The following is an 18837-nucleotide window of genomic DNA, read 5'->3' on the forward strand; positions in this document are numbered from 1 at the left end:
AGAACTTCGTAACTGAAGTTAATTTTGTCAGGTTATTTAACTGTAAGATAGAAAACATTTTCTTTAAAGTGCTCAGGATCTGTTGGTAATTCTAATAGTAATTCTAATCAAGACTATTATATCTGCCTTAGGGTTTCCTTTTCCTGCCTCACAAATTATATGATGACAGTCTGCCATATAAAATTAACAGAAACAGTGAGCTAGCAGTTTTTGTCTACAAAAAGCCTGTTTTTCTTTACTATATCTGCACAAGGCCTTTGCACAGCTGTAGAAGCATGGTTGAACCATTTTCCTAGAAACTATAAATCTCTGCTTACATAGGCATCCATATAAAAAATTCTCAATATTCTAAGACCCATCAAAATCATGTGATTTACACACTTTTTGGACTGCAGAAAAATGTTGATGCCCTCATACGGTTTTTTTTCCATAGTTGTATTTGGAGCCATCTCTGGGCTCCTCAGCAATGTGGACAAGTTGGATTTTGCTTCCCTTGGACGGGGAAGACTGGGGTCAGGAGAAGTCTAGGATGTTGCTGACACACAAGCCCTTTCTGAGTGGCTGTGCAGAGTGGCTCCCTAGAGAGAAAGGCAAGGCTGCTGCTGCTGCTGCTGCTGCTACCAGGGTAGAGGGGAGGGCAGCGGTATTAGCCACTGCTGGGAAGGGTGCTCCATCCACCCTCCACTGGCTGCTGTCCTATGCACCCATTTTGTCTCTTTGCCCAAAAAGCTGCCCTGGTGACCAATGTCTCCAGGCCTAGGCAGTGGGGCCCTGGCCTTTTCACTTGCACTGGCCTGTTCACTGCCTTTGGCAACTGCTTTCTTGGCCTGTGTTGGGAGCTGACCCAAGGAAATGCGCGAGGCATGTGCTTAAGAGATTTATTTTGCAAAGATATGAAATTTATTTTCTTAAAGTGTTATGTAAGTTTTTTACTGATTTTTTTTCTCCTACTTTTTCAACTAATTTGTGTATTTAAGTATATAATTATTTGTACTGAACTCATAACAACTTTTCTGTTGGAACTTTCTGTAGCATGAAAATTTTAGATTTCATGCAATCTAGATAACAGTCTCGGTCTAGATAACAAGAACAGTGGATAAAAATGTCAGCACCTGTTTTTTTACGGCAACCTTAACAGGAATCATGAGTACTGTCAATTTTCCTTCGCTGATGTAAAAGCCGAAGCCTGTAGGCCTGACAGAAAAGCTACAATACAGTTGCATTCTCTGTTATTTTTTCCGCCCTAATGCTCAGGGAAATCTTACAAGAACTATATACTTTACAATATATACTTAAGAGAAAAGCAAAGCTTGAACTGCAAAAATGTCAATTAACATCTAAAGGAAACTAACAGAGTGAACATCCCATCCAGATCACTAATGTGATTTTCAGATTGCTTTGCCTTAAAAATGATTATGTTTCTGTACCCACTTTTCTTGCTTACTTGTATGTAAACCAGTCTAATATTCTTTGGTCACCTTCCAGGCTATACTGTTCAAAAGACAGTATTTCTTAAGAAAACAGAAGCATAAGTGATGAGGACTAATGCAGCATTTTAGATGGAGAGTTGTGATCAATGCAATGTTAGCATTAACTTCAGGAAGGCTAGGATTGCACTCTTGGCATCCTAGAAAAGAGTGATGTCTGGCAACAAGTCGTGATTCAAAAGCAAAACATCAGAGGTATTCAAATATTTCTTGTATCTCATATACATATCATTTGAAGGAATTCACAGTGGCAAACACAGGCATCAGCAACACTCAGGAAATCTGTAGAGCCCTCTATTCATTTTCACAATGTACTTACAGCACTTCCAAATAATTCATGGTATCTGATACAGTCTAGAAATGTTTAACAATGTCTGTTCTCAAAACCCTTACAGAAGTAGAGATTAGTAAATTTGCGTGGCAATTAAACACGTCAACAAAACCATAAGGTATGCACCTGAGAAAAAAAACCCCACAAATCTGTTAGGAATCTTTACTGGTTTGTTTAATATTTGTAACTTCTAAACTGAGTTGCAGTAGACATAGCAAACAGTACAATCCAAATCAAAGTTTCTCAGATCCATAGAAACCGAATTGTGCTCTCCCATTACCCATGTTCCTTTGGACATAACGGACCAGGCCGTACACAAATTGAATTAAAATCTAGATCTGAGCAACTCAATAGCTCCCCGGTCAGCTGATGTGCAGCTGCTGAGATGCCTCGATGTAAGTAGCAAAAGGGAAGGCAGAAAAAACACCCGTCAAAGTGTGGGCTGCCAAAGCAGCCGAGGAGCTGCGTGCCCCCCCGTGCCGTGCCCGCAGAGCCCTGCGCGTCCCGCAGCGCCCGCGGCAGCGCGGCCCCGGCGCCGGGGGGGCGGGCAGTGCCCGGCGGAGCCGCCTGTCCGCCGCCGGGTCCCGCCTGCCCCGTGTCACGGAGGGATCTCTAACAACGAGCAGTCAAGAGCCCCAGGGAGGAGAGAGAAAACACATCACCAGCTGTAGCTGAGAGGCAATTTGAGAGCAAACGGCTGGGGACCCCCTGGCAACTCTGTTTCGCTCACAAGGTGTATGTGTCCGTGGGTGGATGCATGAACTGGCACCCGTCTTCTGGGGGAAGTTTTCTATTTCGTCCAGCTCTGGGAAGACTGCCTGCTCAGCGGCTCTCAGCGCGGCACCTCTCAGCGCTGCCTGCGGCTGCCGGCCCCGAGCCGCCAGCCCTCCGCGATGCCGGCGCGCAGCGGCGGGGTTTTGAAACACGGGCTTCGTGATTTCAGCGTGAAAAGCGGCCAGACTCTCTTTCCCTTTATTTTTTTGGAAGGAGTAACAACGCCTGCCACCTTTTGTTCTGCGAGCTACTCCATATAACGGAACGATTAATGAAAACCCGCGAAGGAGGTGAAGACGGTGCGCAGAGGCGGTGTTCAGCCCGGACTCACTCCTGCGGCCGGCCGGGCACCTGTTGAGGCGGGGTAGGCGGGCGCTCGCTCGCTTCAGTCCCTCCGAGACAGTTCTAAGCCCAGCCGGAGCTGCCTAGCGCCGCCCCGGCCGTGCTGAAAGACGCGACGCCTGAGCCTCCCTAGGAGCGAAGGCAAAAAGCAGAAGTTTTCTGAGGTGGGGGCCGGGGCCGCTCGGCTCCGCTCAGCTCCGCTCCCTGCAGGCGCACCGCCCCGGGCCGCCCTGCGGGGGCAACGGCAAGCTAAGCCGGCAGGGGAGAAGAAGGGGGGACCCCCCCGCGCCTCCTTTCCCCGAGGAGACACCCCCGCGGAGCTCGGTCTCCCGCGGCCGCCAGCGCGGAGAGGCGCGGAGGCTCGGCCGCTCCGCGGGGCCGGCCCGGCGCGGGGGTGCGCGGTTGCGGCCGGAGCGCCGCCCCCGGCGGAGGAGCCGGCGGAGGGGCCGGCGGGGGCGGGCGGCCCGGGGCAGCCGGGCGGAGCGCGCTGCCCGGCCAGGAGCGGCCGGGGCTGCCGCGCCGCCTCCGCGCCCAGCGGCGCGGGCTGCGCCCCTGCGGGCGGCCGGCACCTCCCCCCTTCCCGCCGCGCCGCCGCCCGGTGCTGGCGGCCGCCCCCGCTGGCCGCGGTGCCGGGGAGCGGCTGCTCCGCTTTCCGCCCGCGGAAACTTTGGCCGGCGCTAAGAGGGAGGATGGAGGTGGGGGAGCCCGCGGCGGCGCCCCTCAACCGGTCCCGAGGTGGGGCAGAGCCGCCCCGCGGGGAGTTCAACCTCTCCGCGCTGCCGGAGGCGGAGGGGAAGCCCCTCTTCGGCATCGGCATCGAGAACTTCATCACCTTGATCGTCTTCGGTCTGATCTTCACCCTGGGGGTGCTGGGCAACTCGCTGGTGATCACGGTGCTGGCGAGGAGCAAGCCGGGCAAGCGCCGCAGCACCACCAACATCTTCATCCTCAACCTGAGCATCGCCGATCTGGCCTACCTGCTCTTCTGTATCCCCTTCCAGTCCACAGTCTACGTGCTCCCCACCTGGGTGCTGGGCGCCTTCATCTGCAAGTTCATCCATTACTTCTTCACTGTCTCCATGCTGGTGAGCATCTTCACGCTCTCGGCCATGTCTGTGGACCGCTATGTGGCCATCGTGCATTCCCGACGCTCCTCGGCCTTGCGCGTTTCCCGCAACGCGCTGCTGGGTGTGGGGCTCATCTGGGCGCTCTCCTTCGCCATGGCCTCGCCTGTGGCTCACCACCAGCGCCTCTTCCACCGCGAGGCCAGCAACCAGACCTTTTGCTGGGAGCACTGGCCCAACCCACGCCACAAGAAGGTCTATGTGGTTTGCACGTTCGTCTTTGGGTATCTGCTCCCACTGCTGCTCATCTCCTTCTGCTATGCCAAGGTGGGGCAAAGTGGGTTGTGGTGAAGGCTATGTAAAAGGAATGGGGGGGGGGGAAGCATGGAGGGGGCAATGGTGGTAGGTGTCCATGAGCTGTGGGGCCATCTCTGGCCATGTGGAAGGACATGGTACTGTCAGGAGGCAACAGGGCTGGGGTGTTTGTGCCATGAGGGTGGAGGGCAGGTTTTGTAGCCTAGGGGTGACTGGAACACGCACACCTGTGTATGTGTGGCACAGATGGGTCAGGACAGAGATTGCACAGTGTGGTTAAGGGAGTTGTTCTGGCAGTTACTGGGGTCCCTCTGCCAGATTTCCCTCTTGCAAAGTGCTAAGGAGCCCCAATGCTGTTGCTGCTTTCCCTGTCAACGCAACTCTCTTAGTTTCTTTCAGTGCTGTGTGAGGAGTTAAATAAAGTACAACACAGCAACAAGTTGTTCAGACAAAGCAGTGTGGTTCTTTAAAATGCAGTGCACTTAAAAATGACACAAATCCACCGGTGTAGTCTAATCCGGTTAACATGTTAAGAGCAAAAAGCGTATTGCACTGCCTGGTCCCTGTGAGCCCTGTCTTGCCCCAGTTAAAGTGGATGAGAGATTTACCTTTGACTCCAGCGATGGCAGGTGATGCTAGGGACCAGTGCATGAGGACCCAGGTAGCAAAAAGCAGTAAGTACGGGTGCCTGACCTGAATAAGGGTATTTCAGGACTTTTCTGCTCAGGCAAACTGTCACATTTTTCTGTAAATATTAATTGCAGCCTTCAGCGTAAGGTCCACTGCTTGCTGCTCAGCAGGATCTGGATCGTCAGCTGCTACGTGCTGAGTTAGGCGGACATCCCCCTGTTTCTGTGCCAGCAACCTTCAGTAGCAGAATTTCTCCTTGGGCAGTAATTTACGCTTGAAAGGATAAGTCTGCTCTTGCAATTAAGGAATGCTGAAGTGTTGAGAAGTCAGTTCTTTAACTGGCAAGTTCAATAGATGTAATGAAGTGTTTAGTTTGAACAAATAATTTTGTGTTCCGTTCAGTTTTGTATGTATTACACCAGCTTAATTGTGATGTCCAAATTAAGGCTAGAATGGCATCCAACTCTGCTAAACCGAAGCTATGCAGAACTCAAAAGGACAACATTTCTAAATTACTGTTTGTAATGAAGCAAGTCCAACCTGGCAAATGGAGAAGAAATACATATTTTCATACATAAACTGAATTCTGTTTTCCCTGAGTGAATACATGGATATTTCCCCTACAGTGGTGAATATGACTGAGCTGTGAGAGGGATGAAACTTGCTGTAGCCATAGATCATCAGAGTTTTAAGAAAACATTACATACTTCAGGGACAATGATACAGAATATGAAAGAGGGAACTTTTCAGTTATTAAGAATTCTTATATTTTTCAAAGCCAAAGCATCTTCAGTTTCAGCATAAAGTACCAGCCTTCAAAGTCTAATTGTAAGACAGAAGGTTGAAAACCTGTATTTCAAAATTACAGCAGTCCTGCATAGTAGGGGGGGTGGGGGGGTGAGGGAAGGAAATATGCTTAAAAAAATATAAGCAGAGTGAACACACCATGTTATCACAAAGCACCACTACAGAAGTAGATCTCTCAATATTAGTATGTATATGTAGCAAAAAAAGAAACAACACAAAAACCCCAAACCAACAAAGCAATCCTATGTGAAGTACATACGCAGAACAAGTTCATAAAATCAAGGCCACTCAAAGTTACAACTGAATTGTTGTGCCTAAATTATTGCCAGGTTAGGATCTCACCCGTGCTTGGTGATGTGTTTTGAACCTGTATGTGTGATCCTGCTTGCCACAGTGTCAGGCTGGAAGATCCAACCTAAAGGGATGAGTTTTAGGAGATAGCTGGTATTCCCATCAGTGTCAGAGAAGCAAAAAAACCCCTGTGAATTGTACAAGGTGGTATTTGTACCCTGCAGTGTAAAGGCTCATTCCTGCCCTCAGGAGCCACTGTCAGAGAATCTCCAGCTGCAGTATCTTGGCACGTAGGGTGGGTGAGGGAGAAATTAAGGATGATAGTAGTTGAAAATGAGCTGAAGTTTTAGATCTGTCGAAGCCATTGCTACTCTCATGGGTCTCAAGCAAAGTGGTTGCTGTGAGCTTTTACTGATGTCACTAAAGTACTATGAAGTACAAGTATTTGGCATCTGAATGCATGTGAAGTTAGAGGGTCCCTGCTATGTATAGCCTCAGAAGTATTATAGAAATAAATGCATTAATTTCTTATGGACTTCACTGGTTTTCATGAACTGTGGCTCAGCTAAATAATGCAACCTTCTGATACAGTAGATTAAGACAAAGGCGACTCATTTCTCTGTTTGAATATAGTACCTTTTTCAGACTCCTGTAAAGCAGTTCTGTTCCTTTTTATAAGCAAATTGCAACTGAACTTTCAGTTTTGAAAGTAATTTTTTAGGCACTCTACTAAGGGAGCTGAGGTCTTTCTGTCTCTCATTTTGTCTTAACTTACGTTAGGAAGGTTTGTATTTTCCCCAGAGGATAGCAGTAGTGTCACAACCTACAGAAGTGCTGAAATAGTGCTAGGTGTTTGGAAACAGCATCCTCCCACAAAATCAGAACTGGAAATCTCATGTGATGTGCTCTTAAGGTAGAGATTTACAAGATCATTCTCTGTGTCCTGTGCATACAGCTACCCATTGCCGATGTCTCACAAATGATGTTGGTTCAGTTTCAATCAAATTTGATAAAGAAGTGAAAATATCAGAAGAAATTATACTTCCCTAGGTTTGTGAAAACAGGAGTCAATGAAGAAGGGGGAGAGTCTTCACCATCCTCTCTCCTTTAAGGAGAGTCAGTTTGCACCCAGCTGTTATACATCAGACAAGCCATAGGGAGAAGAGGTCTCATGTAGCATCTACTTATGGAGGAAACACATATTTCTGGGAGCACACAGTCAGGAAATCACAAATCCTTAGGAAACTAGCTTTTATGAGTCCACAGAACCACTCTTAAAAGGAGCTTATCACTCCAGCCAGAGGAGCAGTGATCATATAGTTGAGTTACAGTGTTGCGTACTTGTAGACAACCTGTATTCTTGGTTTTTTATTGTTTATCATATTACTTGACATATTTTTTAATACTGACTTTTTGTACATGTTTAGTAACACTGCTACAACATTTGCTCACTAGTGTGTTCTTAAAGTAATGATTCCTATGAGCTTCTAACAATTGACATTTGCCAGGGTAATGCAATGTGACAGCACATTTTGGGTACCTCTGCTTTTGAGTACCCCATTATGAGAATTCAGTCCTTGCAAGTCAGGCCTCTGTCAATCAAACCTTTAGGCTGGACACCTAAAATCATTAGCAACCTTTTTCTTTTATAGATGTATAATGTTATAAGTGTTTTTGGTTTTTCGTTTTTGTTTGGGTTTGGTTTTTTTTTTTTTTTGCCTTAAGAATGTTTCCATTATTACCTATCATTCTGAGCATTCTGAATTAATAGAAGTCATGTATGATTTATAGCCTTGGTATAAAGTAAGCCATACAAAGTAGGAGACACATTGTAAAATACAAGCTTATATGGTTATTGGCTTAAGATATTGTATCTTAGATTTTGCTGAGCAGCAAGAGAAACCTTTATGAAGCTACAATGAAAAAAAAAAAAGGGTATGACAAATAAGCGACACACTATTAGATGAAAGGGGGTGAAGGATCTGTTGTGACAACAGAGGTAGCAGCGTTACTTTATAAAATGGATTGCAGGCAATGGCACTTGAATTTAAATCAGATTCATATTATAAAATATAGTTTGGAATGGTCACATTATGGCTGTTAAAAAAGCAGTTCATTCTTATTAATGACCTTGTGCGGGCTTTCCTGCTGATTTTCAATGGCTGATAACAAAGGCGTACTCAGTGGGATGATTATATACAGACGGACAGGAAACATGCTTTGCAGCAGTGCAGGCTTCAAACATTTGCAATGTTTGGTAGACTTATGTGAGTAGGCACTGATAGTTGAAGCTATATTTCTCTCTCTCCCTATTGGAAAAATCTCTTTCTCAACTTGATTTGGTCATAGTCCCTCAGCCTGGGCTCTCAGACCATCTTGAATGTAATCCCTGAAACACCCTGGGGGAGGGTGGGGGTGCTGGGGGAGGGGAGGAGAAGAAATGGATAGTCTGTAAGCAAAATCCAGGGCCTCCCAAATGCTCCGTGGTAGCTGTCAGTGGTAGTACATTCTGGACCAGGCTGGAACTTCTTATACTTCTATGATCCCACAAATCTCCTTACACCCTCTTTCACAATAGGATAACTTTCTTCTCACAGCATCCCACCCTCATCTCCAGAAAACAGGAAAGCTATTCCTTCCCTGAGAGCTAAGTAAGTTCTCCGATCAACAGGTACATGAAAGCTGGACATAGAAAAGTTTCATGTAAAGAATTAATTTTCCTACGCAGCTGAATTAAAAAAAAAAGTTAACACCTTACCAGAACAGGTTGTGACCTGTTTTTCAGCAAGGTGGGTATTTCGTTCCGTGAGCTAAAAATGTGTGTGCCAATCTATTAGTGGATATTTTTCAAGGTTTTCTTTAGAGAAGTAACCTGAGACAAATTAAAAGGCTCATGTAGAATTATTGTTCATTCAAGTGAAGTGACAGTGTTTGTTAGAGGATCAATTGATTGTTCATTGGCCCAGAGAAAAGATAGTTTGAACAAGGCAGTGAGGAGAAGTGTCTTTGATTTGCCTTTGCATAGACATGGCTCTTAATATCCTCCACAGTGTTTTGTGTGGGTCTCTGAGTGCTGTTCCACTGCTGATGATAGGTAATTAAATTCTGCCTATTTCTCTTGCTGCTGGTTTGCATACCATCTGGTACACTGCCACAATAGAGCCAGCATGTTTTCACTGCAGACACTTATTTAATGAAATATGTATATAATCTGAAAGAGGTGAAGTTGAGAAGGATTCATTGGAGGTTATCATCTAAATCTTCAACAGCACACACACCCCCACCCCCTCCTTCCTCCAAATATACAATTTAACAGTTTTGTCTGCTGCATCTTTCATTGAAATGGAGAGAGATTAAACACAAAAAGTTGTGCTAAAAGTTTCAGAACAAAAGAGAAAAATGCTTGTAACTTTAAAAGAGGATTTAGCATTTCTCATTTCTGGGCAGAGTTTATCTGACTTTAGTTTTGGACTGCAAGGAAAAATCACAGTACAGTGCAGTCTCTGGGTGGCAGGTGATGAGATTTGCAAAGGTCCAGTAGAGACAGCCCATCAGTGTAAGTTACGTGAAGGGGATGCAATAGGTGAAGCAACAGTGATGAGAAGTGAACTTCACTGTATTTCTCCCGTGTGCTTTTTTGGTTTTACTTTTTTTCACCCATGGACTAAGCAATTCAGCTGTTTTGTACACGATGACAGCAGATGTCACCTGCCAGGTGTCAACATAAAGAGTGTATGAGCCAGGGGATCATCTCCTTCATCTTCTGCTGGACCTCAGGGGCTCTTCTGTCCTTTCCTTCTGGTCTGCTTCATCCTGGAGAAGAAAGAGGGGCTGAAAACAAAATGGAACATTTTCAGAAAAAAAACATTTATTTTTGTCCTGCCTTTCCTGAGCTTAGGTTAGCCTTGGTAGCAGCCTGGATAGTGTTTCAGAATAGGGAGTGAATGCAGAGCTGAGCCTTTCTACTCACCAACATGTTAGTCATGTTAGGGCAAATGAACTGCACTTCCAGTGTTAAGTGGTTACAAGTAATTTTTGTTGTTGTCTATGGTTCACTGGTAGCTAAGAGCAGACACTTAAAAAGTGGAATCCACTGATGAGCTGTGGTTGCTCAGAAATGCCATCTTAATTCTTTTAATTCATTATCTGTGTTTCTAAGACTCAAATGCCAGAGTGGGATGAAGTCTGTAGGTGGTCTTGTCTGGTGTCTGTCCTAGTAGTAGTAAAGTTGTTCATCCCTAGGAAAACAGAGGAAAATGTTCCCAGATTATATATGATAATTTTAACTTCTACCTTTTCACCACCTCAAGAAGTCTCCTTAGGAGCCCTAAAACTTAGTGTTATATTCCTTAAAAAATGATCCTTTTAATGCTGGATGATATTGCCTATTAATTCTGGATGATCTTACCTATTAAATTGTTCTCAGTTCATCTTACAGCTATGTAAAGTGCAACCTAACAGCATCATCGTTGTCATCTAACTGAGTGCTACACTCTGACACGCTATCTAAAAAATTCCTCAGACTGTATTTTAATTAAACCCTCGAGTTTAGTTAAGCATCTCCTTTTTAAAATTCTGTATGGTTTACAAATTGTTAAACACATTCATCTGAAGAGCATATTCCATGCCCCCCATGCCTTCAAATCATGCCACATGAATATATTAGGTTCAGTTAATAATGACTGCAGATAAATTAGGGCATGGACCTCTACACATCCACTATCCAAAATCTTATGTGTAAATAGTTATTTGGACCCTGCTTTTGGATGGTGAGCCTTTTTGAGACATATTTGAAAAAGTTGCTTGTGACAAGTACCATCAAATTGTTGAGAAAGATCATACCTCATGTGAGATACATTTTAGTATAAATTATTTCTGAAAGCCTAAACTTCTATTGAAGATCAGATAGCGCCAACATCCTGATTATATTAACCAAACATTCATCTGAAGAAAGTGAATTATGCAGGTGACTCAGTAAGCTCTGACTCAAAACATACACTTTTTATGTTACATGCAGTAAAGGTCATTCTAAATTAACAAGCATTGACTTCTTATGGAAGAGGAATGATTACTAATTCTAGGTCCATGGTAGGTTTCCATTTGTTGCCTTGTTCATTTGTGATATGTATTTGTTGTGTAATACATCTGAATTTTTATGTAAGAATTCAGTTGTGGTCTGCTTCATATTTGTTGAGTCACACAGATGCAGATATGTAATTCCTTTGGCTTTTATACTGTGCGCTTTTGAAATGTGTAAATTGGATCAGTAATCTTTGTAAGCAACTCTCGCCGTACTGGAGAGCATTATTTAAAAACCATGGGTTTCAATTTTAGAAACTGGTGAAATACAAGATGCAAATTATTCTTTTCAGGTTCTTAATCATCTACACAAGAAATTGAAAAACATGTCAAAGAAGTCAGAAGCGTCCAAGAAAAAGGTAGATTGCTTTCATTACTAGTATCTATTTGTTTATATTTTAGTTTTATGGCTAAGCTAATTTGGTATTACATTGCTTGTTGCCAAAGATGTAATGGAAAGAAGGAATTGAAATGAAGTATTTAATGATGTATTCTGTGTCTCTCTGAACTTAGGAGGATTGACCTCTTCTTTCATCCAAGTTTTCCGCTGCAGTGCATCAAGCCATTTCCTGAGATCCCCGTATTTTGAACTTCACAGCATCTGAAATTTAGACAGGGAGAGACGACCTGTCTGTAATATTAAATGGAGTTTTGTGCCTCATAGGCATTTCCCCCTAACTTGTAAATCTTTTATTTATTTATTTAATTAACTAGCCGAATTTTTAACATTTTGTGAAGAATTTCTAGCTTATATGATAAGACTTTAAAATCAGGTTTATTGTGCTTCCTGATAGATTAATAAGAGACTTTCAATGATTCTGCAATTCTATTGATTTTCCACAAAATATTTTTTCTCTTACGTTCAAGATTTAAGTTAAATACTGGTTACAAGCAGAATCATGAAAGGTCTTTAAAGCAGAATATAAGCTTCACAATTTAGAACAATATTTGAAAGATGTGTTTATATATTGAATTTGTCAGTTAGTATAATATGGTTCTGATTTTTGAGCAGATTTGACCACAGTAATCATTTGACTAACTTCTCAGTTTATGCATTTGGAGTCAGAAAAACCCCTCAGGCTATAGCTCTTCATTTGATCTTATCACTATTACCATATGGGCATGCAGACTGTCTGCAATGTAAATGAGATATACATGAACTCAACAGGGAGTAAGTAATCTATTATTTATACATTCTCTATTTTTTTGAAAAATGCCGTAGTCAATAGATTTTAATTCCTGGAATTAAAAGCATTATGGCCCTGATTCCATAAAATACTTAACATATATACTTTTGCACTTAATGTCGTCAAGGCCAAAGGTGTAGTTTTCAAACTACATTTTCAAACGTACAAATGTACGTTGCTATCTCTACTCTCATCTAAATAATTCTTGAACTGGAAATATCTGTGCATTTTCTCTAAAAGCTAATTCTTAAAAATCAGATCTGGCTAGGATCTAGCTTTCATACCTTTAGGGAAAAACATTACAGATATGCCCAAGACTGCCTGGACGTATCAGGGTTCAGTAACCAAAGGGGAAAAAAAAAGGTAGCCAAAACTTTTGCCTTAGAAAATAAGTTTCTGATCCTAAGGCCTAACTCAAAGTTTTTTAAAACCATCTCTGCTTTCACTAGTGTGCTGTCTCTCTCTGGTTGCAGTATCTTTCTTCTTTTCCTTTTACTGTTCTGTTAAGGATGTATTTCAGGCTTAATTACACATTTCTACCTTTATTCAAACCTTTATGAAAATTTCAGTAGTAGAATCTTAAAAATAATTTGCTCTATGTGTGGAAAAAGTTAATGAAAAATACGAATGTGCCTAAATGCTATTTTTTGTGCTTTTTGGTCATAAAACATCAATATTAGCATCACGTACTTCAGGTGGGTTTTATTTGCTGATGAAAAGCTGTAAGCAAGTTCCCATTAGGTAAACAAGAGCTGCCCTTTAATGTTACCTCGTTTGCAAGCCATAGTGATGATTTTGGAAAGGTAAGCTCTGAAGTTAGGCTTAGGAGGAATAAAGGGGTAAAACAGATATTGTGAGGTTTCCTAATGCAAATTTATTTATTCTACAGATATGAAATACCTAAGTAAAATAGTTACAAGAAACACACAGTCATCCTCTGCTTTCAGGTGCATCTGTGCAGTCTATTGAAAGTCAGTGACTTTCCTGGTGTAATTTTTTTTAGAATGTTGAACTAAGAAAGTAATGTGCCTCTTCTGAAGTAATTGTGCATGTGGGATCCAGACAATCAGTTTTCAGATGGAATATTAATACATTGAAAGGATCAGAGAATAATTTATGCCTCCTTATTGGCACATACTCCCTGATGAGACCTGAAAGAGCAGATATTTGTGTGGCTGTTTGTATGTGCAACCGACTTAAACTCCATAGGGCTAAGTAGAGGAATGGCTTGTGAGAACAGATGGATCCTTGAGACTAAACAAATTATATTTACTACAGATATAATGTCCTTTGGTTTCTGTTGTGAGATTTTATTTACCAACAACAGTATCTATCATAAATTATTTTGGTCTGTTGTCACAGAAATCAAACTTCTTTCTTCTGTAAGTTTCTATAGGTTAAGCCATATTGTTCTATAAGTTAAGTCATGAACATTAATCAAGTCAACAAGTATGGACCAAGTTCAATAAACCGGAAAAAAGTCTAGATATTCTCTGTGCTGCAGTATTTATTCCTCTGTGGCCAATGTGAAAACTACAAAACTACACTGTGTAGTTTTGCCTGTGAAGAAGAGCCTGTTATCTGAAAATTGTGTTGCAAAGTGTGAATATAGTAATTAAACAGTCCATAACATAATATGCTTTGGAATTAATATTAGGCTTCTACTGGAAGAGTGATTTAGTTGAAAGAGGTACTTGTTAGAGGAGTAGATATTAATTAGTTGAACAACTGCAAAGTACTAAGTGCTGTTTCTGAAGTAAGTGAAAGCTAAAGAAAACATTGGCAGTCAAACTGCACTGTACCCTGGCAGAATACCTTCAGTGCCTGAAGGGTCTGTGCTGACTGATACTGTAGCTGTCTGGATGGATCTAATGAACTTGATGGATCTTCCTCTCATAAATAATGAAAGTGGAGTCAGGAGGCAGCGCTGAGGGTATTTTGTGTTCCATTTCTCAGTTCAGTGTTTGGTGGTGAGCTTTACTCTCCAGATTGGTTTTGACAATGTGCAATTACCAGAAATTTCAAGCTCCTTACTTTTCCCTTTTTTTCCCTAGTTGTATTCCAGAATGTTGTTGTATGACTCCACCTGTGGAAATTTTACATTTGAAGGAGAGACTTTCATAGAAGCCCCTGCTCCTTTTTATAGACACTTGAGCAAAGCATTCATCTGACTGCTCTAAGCTTTTCCACCAGCTGCCTTCATGTAGAATAGATGTCTCTTGAAATTTTGGTCAGAAAGCCTTGTGCACAGATCATTAGATCTGGATGACATTTCCCAAAGACCCATGTTCTTGTGATTTTACTACAAGCTTATGTTCACCTCAGAAAAGGCTGAGGCTGTTGTGTAGGGTATCAGGAAGATCATCCGTTACCTTCAAGCAGTCATACATTTGCCTTTCACTGTGGCATTTTCCAGGCTAAAATGCTCCTTGGGGTAGTTCACTGTGCAAAATAAAGCCCATATGGGTAATGGAGTAAAATCAGTCATAAATATTCCAAAGTGTGTTATCTCTCAGTGTACCTTCCCCCCCACCCTAATGGTTTTGAAGCAGGTTGAAAGCTGATTCTTCAAGCGCTCATCAGACATCTGTGTTTTCCTTTCCCTGTCTCAGACAGCACAGACTGTGTTGGTGGTGGTTGTGGTTTTTGGCATCTCCTGGCTGCCGCATCACGTGATTCATCTCTGGGCTGAATTTGGAGTTTTCCCACTGACTCAAGCCTCCTTCCTCTTCAGAGTAACTGCACACTGCCTGGCGTACAGCAATTCTTCTGTGAACCCGATTATATACGCGTTTCTCTCTGAAAATTTTAGGAAGGCCTACAAACAAGTCTTCAAATGCCAGACGGGTAACAAGTCACCTCTGAATGACGCTAAGGAAAACAAAAGTCGGATAGATACACCACCGTCTACCAACTGTACACACGTGTGAACTTTGTCCTGGATGTTGGCTCTTCATCTGAGTGAACTAAACACCTAGAAAACAAAGCACAATGAGCTTTATCCTGGATTTGTCTTGATAAAGCTAATTGGTATTTAATGTACTGAAGTTGCATTTGTAGCAAAAGTCTGTGAAACTAGTATGAAAGAAAACTGGGCTGATCATTTGCATCTTAGATAACTTTGTCAAATGAAGCTCTTGGACCTTTAAAAGATAATTGAGTAAAAAATATTGGAGATGATATGCCTGTATTCTGACTAAGCCTACGATGTGTAAACATTCAAACATACAAGAAGGAAATGTTGGTATGGACAAGTAACTTTGTCGTCTTCTTTCATCTAAGTGAAGAGATGGCTAAAATTTCCATCTTACAGATAATAAATACCATAGTACTATAATTTTAGAGAGGAAAACTTTTGTTCTCTCTTCAGATTGTTTTGACAATGCCTTTTCTTTTTGTAAAGTAAAGATGGGTTCTGATTTGTTGCCATTCATAACCCTGATGGAGTAGCAGTATTAAACACCAGCCAGGCAGGCTGGCAGCAAAGTCTTGTGGCCTTTTTTTTTAAATTTTAAAATTTTAATTTTTTAAAAAAATTGATTGGAAACAGAAGTGCTGAGGTACTAACAGGCTGACTCCTGTTTTTACCTCTGCTGTCAAAAGTGGTTCCAAAGAGTGTTTATTGATGTGGTGATAGGCACTATATAAATACAAATATAAATTGGTATTTGTATATATATATAATATAAATTGATATAAACTCCAAATATAAACTCATTTGGAGTTGAAATAACCTGTGTACAACTTGAGGCAATTGCTTTAGGGAGGAAATGCTTATTTTATCTGTTTAGCTGTCTTTTTAATGTAATAACCTGAATAATGATGGACTTTTTTCCACTTCATATGGCTGCCTTACTGTATGCACAGAACTTTTGTGTACACTGTGTAAGGTTTTGTTTATGGCTTATGTGTACTTGTACCAAAATGAGGATTTGTGTCTGAGGGAAGCTTTTCTTCATGTGTTGCGCACGCGCGCGCGTGTGTGTGTGTATGTTTTGCTAACTTGATAGACTTTGAGATGGAGATACAGTTTTAAGTGTGCAATATATACATACATTTTTTTAAATACTATGTTCTGTAAAACTCTGGGAAATGCTTAAGCACTTGAAAACAGCATGCCCTTAAAAGTTGTAAGAGGGGCTTGATATCGTGTAGCTCAAAATTGGAAAAATTCAGAAAGATACATTTAAATCGGTACAAAGTATATAGAGTACATAGTCCAGTTCTGCAAATTCTTAAATAGGGTGAGTAGTTTCAGCAATTTTATAAAAGTATTTAATATGTCTTTAAGTGGTAAACCACTAAAGAAATAGCAGAAGGGCGCTCAGTCCTTTGAGAACATTATTGTCAGCTGGAGTAAGATATGCTTTTACCATTTTTGTTAATAACCATTAGACTCATAGAATAAATTAAGTTGAAGGAACCTCTGGACATCCCCTCAAGGCAGGGCTACCCTCATAGTTGGGTTGCTTCCTTGTCTAGGCAAGATTTGAAAATTTCTAAGGATGGTGATTCAACAGTTTTTTTGGGGCAACCTGTGCCAGTGCCTAGCCACCCTCACTAAATATTTTTTCTTATCCCCAGCTGGGATTTCTCTTGTAGCTTGTGACCGTTGCCTTCTGTGTACTTAAGTCTTCTCTCTAATATGTAATTTAAAATGGCAATTAACTTTTCCCCCAGCCTTCTCTTCTGAAACAACACATCACTCTCAGTCTCTCCTCAGCTGTTGTGCTCCAGCTTCCTGGCCAGATTAGTGGCCTTCCACTGGCTTTGCTCCAGCAACTCCATCCCTCTGGTGAACTGGGGTGTTCAAAACTGCCGTGTGCCAGATGTAGCCTCACAAGCACTGAGTAGACTAATTCCTTGACCCACTGGCTGATTCTTGCTAATAAAGCCCAGTGTTACAGTAATTTATTGCTGCAAGGGTACACTGCTGACTCGTGTTTAATTTCTGCTGTACAAGCACTCTTGTGTCCTTTCTGCAGAATTGCAGTCCCAGTCCAAGGTTCAGGACTGCTTTTGGCTTTGTGGAACTTCATGTGTTTGGTAGCTGTTACTTCCATTCTTCTGGCTTATCAAGGGTCCTCTGAAAGGTTAACCTGCTTTTCAACATATCCACCACTCCCCTGGGTTTGGTATCATGTGCAAACTTGCTGAGAGAGTCCTGTACCCTTGTACGAGTTGGCCAGATGCTCTGTCAGATTCTTTTTTCTCCACAAACTTGCTTTTAAAAAATAATTGTTCAGAGTGGTGGAATGACATCAGCTATGGAGGTTTAGCTTACATGAAAATGTCTACGTTTATGTGTCAGTGTTGTGTGCTTGGAAACAGTAAAATAATATTGAAGACACGGTATTGCATGCATGGTGTTTGTGTCATTTCTTTCGCATGAAGAGACAGTTTGATGATACTGCTAGGAATCCCCCAGAAACACCTCAGTTGGAGAAGAAGGGTTTACTGGTGCAGAAAACCATTTTCTGGGTTAGGATTGGGCTAGAACAATATTGAAGTTCCTCTGAATTTTCAGATCATTATCACCCACTAAACACTCAAATTATTAAAGCACTATCAGACTTCAACTGAATTTATAACATATGAGAATATTCTACAAGCTTTGAAAGTTACAACTTTTTCCTTTTTTAAAAAATTGTGGTTTTATTACTTTGAATATAAAATTACAATATAAATATGTAATTGTGTAAAGTTAATATTACGAGTTTATTTTTTCATCTGGAAAAGGCTTTTTTTCCTTAATTGTACATAATTTTAAACCCAGGTGCTTGACAATAAGAGAGCTACATCTGTTTGAAATTTTAAGGGGGGGGGGGGGGGGATGGGACTGCAGCAACAATTAGAAAGGCCCCACCTGGTTCTTGTTGAGTATCAAAACCACTTCCACCTCACTTTTCAGAGAAACTTAAGAAACAGCGGACACTCCAAGGCTGTTTCCCACCTAAAACACACTTGTGTTGATCGGTGTCTCTAGTGTGACTTTGAGGTACTCAGCTGTGACATGGAGGTTGTGAATGTGAAAGCAGTATGAATGTTGCTGTCAGCCCTTGAGCAGACAGACAGCTGGGCAGGAAGGTGTTGTGCCACAGAAAAGGCTAACTGGGACAGAAATTGGGGAATGTGCACTAATGATCCCTTACAACTGAATGTCTGCTTTCATATTCTGAGTTTGTTGGCAGGGATTGTTGTTTCTGACGGAGGGCAAAGCAAAAGTTTCACCTCGCTTACTTGCCTAATATGCTTTTTACATCTTTTTAACAAGAAAGGTTAATTTCAGTGTACATGAAGTAAAGGGGAAGATAAAGCTTTGTCTATCTAGAGCTGAATTTTCCTTTCATGGAAAGATAAATAATCCCACTGAATTCCACCCTGTTGTATGAATTTAAAAATACTATCCTGTGCAAAACAGAATAGGCAACAGGAATGGTTACTCAAATTCCTCTTGAACTAAAGCAAGATATGTGTGTGTAATTAAGAAAATACTTAAATTTCTCTTTAATTTCTTTTAAATTATACAT

At 41.8% G+C, this 18837-nt stretch overlaps 1 protein-coding gene across 1 annotated transcript; it reads left to right on the forward strand.

The window, feature by feature from the left end:
- The first annotated feature begins 3395 nt into the window (after positions 1–3395).
- Positions 3396–17869, forward strand: GALR1 (galanin receptor 1). Its single transcript, XM_037381975.1, has 3 exons — positions 3396–4325; positions 11414–11479; positions 14920–17869. Exons 1-3 carry the CDS (start codon positions 3624–3626, stop codon positions 15235–15237), a joined length of 1086 nt encoding a protein of 361 aa, XP_037237872.1. The 5' UTR covers positions 3396–3623; the 3' UTR covers positions 15238–17869.
- The last annotated feature ends 968 nt before the right edge of the window (positions 17870–18837 follow it).

Source organism: Falco rusticolus, chromosome 3, assembly GCF_015220075.1.
Source record: "Falco rusticolus isolate bFalRus1 chromosome 3, bFalRus1.pri, whole genome shotgun sequence".
In the NCBI taxonomy this organism is placed as follows: Eukaryota; Metazoa; Chordata; class Aves; order Falconiformes; family Falconidae; genus Falco; species Falco rusticolus.

Bases quoted from the DNA above. Each gene is read 5' to 3' on its own strand.
- GALR1 (XM_037381975.1), top strand. From the start codon at position 3,624: ATGGAGGTGGGGGAGCCCGCGGCGGCGCCCCTCAACCGGTCCCGAGGT. The intron at 4,326-11,413 runs GTGGGGCAAAGT...TATTCTTTTCAG, and splicing joins TCTCCTTCTGCTATGCCAAG to GTTCTTAATCATCTACACAA. The intron at 11,480-14,919 runs GTAGATTGCTTT...TCCCTGTCTCAG, and splicing joins CAGAAGCGTCCAAGAAAAAG to ACAGCACAGACTGTGTTGGT.